General features: G+C 40.1%; 1 protein-coding gene across 6 annotated transcripts in view; it reads left to right on the top strand.

The window, feature by feature from the left end:
- adgrg6 (adhesion G protein-coupled receptor G6) overlaps positions 1-5,140 on the top strand; it is a 75,651-nt gene that overhangs the window by 60,557 nt on the left and 9,954 nt on the right. For all 6 annotated transcript variants that reach the window (XM_014017920.1, XM_014017924.1, XM_014017923.1 and 3 more), the window contains 7 exons: positions 600-706; positions 1,106-1,233; positions 1,306-1,577; positions 3,168-3,258; positions 3,477-3,627; positions 3,737-3,869; positions 4,006-4,107. In XM_014017920.1, the coding sequence (XP_013873374.1) occupies positions 600-706; positions 1,106-1,233; positions 1,306-1,577; positions 3,168-3,258; positions 3,477-3,627; positions 3,737-3,869; positions 4,006-4,107 (984 nt within the window). The remainder of the gene's footprint in view (positions 1-599; positions 707-1,105; positions 1,234-1,305; positions 1,578-3,167; positions 3,259-3,476; positions 3,628-3,736; positions 3,870-4,005; positions 4,108-5,140) is intronic.

Here is a 5,140-nt window from a genome sequence, read left to right as displayed (position 1 = left end):
TTTTGGGGTTTGAAAGCTACTGGGACATCATGTTTAGAAAATAAACGTCTCAGTTTCTCTGAAACACACGCAACACCCGTTTTCAGTTGTCCCCCTCCTACAGTGCAGCTATTGCCAGTATCACTCCACCCCCTGTTAACAATAGGTGTTAATTAGGTGTCAATGATAGCCATGTGATGTGAGTATCAGTCACATGGAGGCAGTGCTTAAAAGCCTGAATTTTGTCTGAAACTCTCAGACTGAAGAAGTCTCTTGGAGGAGAGACGAAACGTTTCATTAGAGAAGAACCGTCCAGAAAACCTATACAATTTTTTTTCCTTTTGATTTTTTACCTGGATTACTGAGATGCATCAGGACACCTTTTAAAACATACTTTTATTTAGCTCACAACAAAAATCTTTCATAAAACTCCCAAAAAGAGCTATCAAAATAAACCTTCCTGATTTTATTTTTTATTTCAGAGGGCAGGATTTTTATATTTGAAACTAGATTTTTTATTTTTTTTTTTAGAACTGGAGTCATCTTATAAAAGTGAAAACTTAGATTTGTTGTAAAATAATTGTTTTGATCCAATTGTAATGTGTTTGTTTCACCACCAGAGGGCAATGGAGGCTGGAACGACCGCGGCTGCAGCGTCTCCAGAGAATCCAGCAGCAACAGAACCGTCTGTCTCTGTGACCACCTGACCCACTTCGGCATCCTGATGGTGAGATTCAAACGTTTATTTTTAGTTCTAGATTTCACCTTTAAAGATCCAAACTGGTTTTGTTTTTGGTTTGGACCTCATCAAAACCTAGCTGAGCCTCCGATTGGCTCCTTGAGTCCAACGTTCAACCAATCATTGCTCTTCTTGAATCACCTGAGCAGCTAAATCTGTAGAACAAGTCGTGACTTCCTGTTTCACCCAGTGGCTTGTGGGTAATGCAGTTTATAAGCTTCAGCTGCATGTCTCTGTGTTTGTCTCCATGTCTCTGTGTTTGTCTCCATGTCTCTGTGTTTGTGTCTCTGTGTTTGTCTCCATGTCTCTGTGTTTGTGTCTCTGTGTTTGTCTCCATGTCTCTGTGTTTGTCTCCATGTCTCTGTGTTTGTCTCCATGTCTCCGCAGGACGTGTCTCTGACGTCCTCCCAGATCGATCAGAAGAATGAACAGATCCTCACCTTCCTTTCCTACATCGGCTGCGGCGTGTCGGCCATCTGCTGCGCAGCCACGCTGCTCACCTACATCGCCTTCGAGTGAGTCTTTGTTCTCAGGTCCAGGTTCCCTCTGAGGTCCTGGACCTGAAGCTGGACTCTGCCCTCCTGCAGGAACCTGAGGCGAGACTACCCATCTAAGATCCTGATGAACCTGAGCGCGTCGCTGCTGTTCCTGAACCTGGTGTTCCTGCTGGACGGCTGGTTGGCGGGCCTGAACAGGAGCGAGGGGCTCTGCATGTCGGCCGCCGTGTTCCTGCACTACTTCCTGCTGACCTCCTTCACCTGGATGGGCCTGGAGTCGGTCCACATGTACATCGCCCTGGTCAAAGTCTTCAACACCTACATCCGCCGATACATCCTCAAGTTCTGCATTGTAGGCTGGGGTGAGCCCAAACCCATCTGAAAATACTTTTATTCAGACTTTGTTGTTAGATTTACACTCTAACTCAGGATTGAAAAGTAAAGACTAGCCAAAAATGGCAAAAATCTAGCTGAGTGGCAAAAAGCTAGTTAAAAGTAGCAACAGGCTAGCTAAAAGTGATAAAAAATTAGCTAAAAATGGCAGATACCTAAAAGTAGCAAAATTAGCTATGAGTGATATAAAGTTAGTTAAAAGTGACAAAAAGTTTATTAAAAGTAGCGAAAGGCTAGCTAAAACTAGCAAAAACCTAGTTAAAAGTGGCAACAGGCTAGCTAAGTGTGGTAAAAACTAGCTAAAAGTGGCAAAAGTGAGTTAAAATTAGCAGAAAGCTAGTGAAAGGTAGCAAAAACTAGTTAAAAGTGGCAAAAAGCTTAAACTAGCTAAAAATAGCATAAATCAAATTAAAAGTGTCAAAAAAACTGGCTAATAGTAGCAAAAAGCTAGAGAAAGGTAGCAAAAAGCTAGTCAAAAGTGAAAAAAGCTTGTTAAAAGTAGCAAAAATCTCCTTAAAAGTGGCAAAAAACTAATTTAAAGTGGCAAAAAACTAGCTAATAGTAGCAAAAAGCTAGTTAAAAGTAGCAAAAAGCTAGAGAAAGTTAGCAAAAAACTTGTCAAAAGTGGCAAAAAGCTAGTTAAATGTGGCAAAAAGCTAGTTAAAAGTGGCAAAGTGCTAGTTAAGAGTGGTAAAAACTAGCTAAAAGTGGCAAAAAGTGAGTTAAAATTAGCAGAAAGCTAGTGAAAGTTATGAAAAGCTAGTTAAAAGTGGCAAATAGCTTAAGCTAGCTAAAAGTAGCATAAATCTAATTAAAAGTGCCAACAAACTTGCTAATAGTAGCAAAAAGCCAGACAAAGTTAGCAAAAAGCTAGTCAAAAGTGACAAAAAGCTGGTTAAAAGTAGCAAAAAGCTACTTAAAAGTGGCAAAAAACTAATTAAAAGTAGCAAAAACAACTAGCTAATAGTAGCAAAAAGCTAGTTAAAAGTAGTAAAAAGCTAGAGAAAGTTAGCAAAAAACTAGTCAAAAGTGGCAAAAGGCTAGTTAAAAGTAGCAAAAAACTAGTCAAAAGTGGCAAAAGGCTAATTAAAAGTGGCAAAAAACTAGCTAATAGCAGCAAAAAGCTAGTTAAAAGTAGCAAAAAGCTAGTTAAAAGTGGCAAAAGGCTAGTTGGAATGCACAAAAAGCTAGTTAAAAGTGCTAAAAAGCTAGTCAAAAGTAGCAAAAAGCTAGGTAAAAGGGCTAAAAAAACTAGTTGAAAGCGGCAAAAGGGTGAAAAGTGGCAAAAAAAGTAATTCAAAGTGGCAAAAACCTAGTTAAAATTTGCAAAAACCTAGCAAAAGGCAAGCTAAAACTAGCAAAAAAGCTAGTTAAAAGTAGCAAACAGCTAGTTAAAAGTGGCAAAAAATTAAAAATGGCAAAAAAAAAGCTAGTGGTCAAAAGCTAATTACTAGTAGCAAAAAGCTAATTAAAAGTAGGCAAAAGCTAGTTACAAGTAGCAAAAGGTTAGCTAAATGTTAAAGCAGTATAAAGCTGGATCCTGTCTGTTCTTGTTGCAGGTCTTCCTGCGGTTCTGGTCGGGATCGTCGTTGCAGTGAATAAAAACTTTTATGGTGTTCTGGAGAACAGCAAAGACGATTTGGCCAGAATGTGAGTCAGAACCAGAACCAGAAGAACCTCAGTGATGATCTGTGTGACGTAGGAAAATCAAAATTAATATTTTTATTGATCAGTTTAGATTCTGAAAACAGGAAACTAGAATATAAAGAGTTTATACCCTGGATCTGTCTGATGGGTTCAGGTCTGATGGGTTCAGGTCTGATGGGTTCAGGTTCTGTGTGGGTCTGATGGGTTCTGTCTGTTGCCAGGTGCTGGATCAGGGACCGGGCTGTGTTCTACTCCACCTGCGTGGGTTATTTCTGCCTGGTGTTCCTGCTGAATGTGGCCATGTTCATCGTGGTCATGATGCAGATCTGCGGTCGGAACGGGAAACGCAGCAACAGAACTCTGCGGGAGGAGGTCCGGTTCTGCCTCAGCTCTCATGCTTTTAGCAGAACTTTGATGTTGCTGCGACTCTGAACACGGTTTCACCTCGGAGCTAAGATCAGGTCTCTCTGCTGTGGTCCAGGTCCTCAGGAACCTGCGGAGCGTGGTCAGCCTCACCTTCCTGCTCGGGATGACGTGGGGCTTCGCTCTGTTCGCCTGGGGGCCCGTCTACCTCACCTTCACCTACCTGTTCACCATCTTCAACTCGCTGCAAGGTGACCAAAACAAAACACTTTTTATTCTCAGGAGAAAATAAAACCGTTTCAAAATAAAACTCATGGAAACACTTCAAAATAAGAGTCTGTTTAACATCCAGATTTATTCATATTAAATTTGAGTTCTTCTCGGCAGGACTCTTCATCTTCATCTTCCACTGCGCTCTGAAGGAGAACGTGCAGAAGCAGTGGAGGCGGAGCCTGTGCTGCGGCCCCTACAGGCTCTCAGATAACTCAGGTACGGTTCCGTCAGCAGGTCCGTCCTCCGGGCCGCTCCTCGGCTCTCAGACCGGCAGAGGAGCAGCTCAGAGAGACGTTATTAAAAGTTGGAGCCCGGTGGTTCTGCAGCTCAGAAAACCGATAAACACAGAAGGTTCTGGATCTTCTGTGGGTCTGACTTTATCCTGAAAACATTTCATTTCCTGGAAATGAAATTGTCAGAAGAGAAGCACGTAACGCCATCACGCGTTAAATCTAACCGTGCACGTCACTGAAGAGATGTTTGCTACAGTCAGCGATGGCGAAAATAGGATGATTTTTTTTATATAACTTGGAGTTAGCATGCTAATGCACATAGCGGTGCTGCGAGGAAAAGTGTCCCCCAGTGGCCACGACGAAACGTTGCGAACGTGTTCCGGCTATTTAAACCGGTATGTCTGGTATGCAGAAAATTCATATAATAACAAAAATAAAAACCGATATTTGGCAAAAATAAAGCTAGTTAAAAGTGGAAAAAGCTAGTTAAACGTGACAAAAAACTAGTTAAAAATGACAAAAATCTAGTTAAAAGTAACAAAAAGCTAGTTAAACATAACAAAAAGCTAGTTAAAAGTGACAAAAAACTAGTTAAAAGTGACAAAAATCTAGTTAAAAGTGACCAAAAGCTAGTTAAAAGTGGAAAAGGCTAGTTAAACGTGACAAAAAACTAGTTAAAAATGACAAAAATCTAGTTAAAAGTAACAAAAAGCTAGTTAAACGTAACAAAAAACTAGTTAAAAGTGACAAAAATCTAGTTAAAAGTGACCAAAAGCTAGTTAAAAGTGGAAAAGGCTAGTTAAAAATAACAAAAAGCTAGTTAAAAGTAACAAAAAGCTAGTTAAAAGTAACAAAAACCTAGTTAAAAGTGACAAAAAGCTAGTTAAAAGTGTCAAAAAGCTAGTTAAAAGTGACAAAAAGCTAGTTAAAAGTGGAAAAGGCTAGTTAAAAGTAACAAAAAGCTAGTTAAAAGTGACAAAAAGCTAGTTAAAAGTAGCAAACAGCTAGTTAAAAGT

Source organism: Austrofundulus limnaeus, unplaced genomic scaffold, assembly GCF_001266775.1.
Source record: "Austrofundulus limnaeus strain Quisiro unplaced genomic scaffold, Austrofundulus_limnaeus-1.0 Scaffold179, whole genome shotgun sequence".
Classification (NCBI taxonomy): domain Eukaryota; kingdom Metazoa; phylum Chordata; class Actinopteri; order Cyprinodontiformes; family Rivulidae; genus Austrofundulus; species Austrofundulus limnaeus.
Note: the sequence above shows the minus strand (reverse complement) of the source record. Positions and strands in the feature narration are given on the sequence as shown.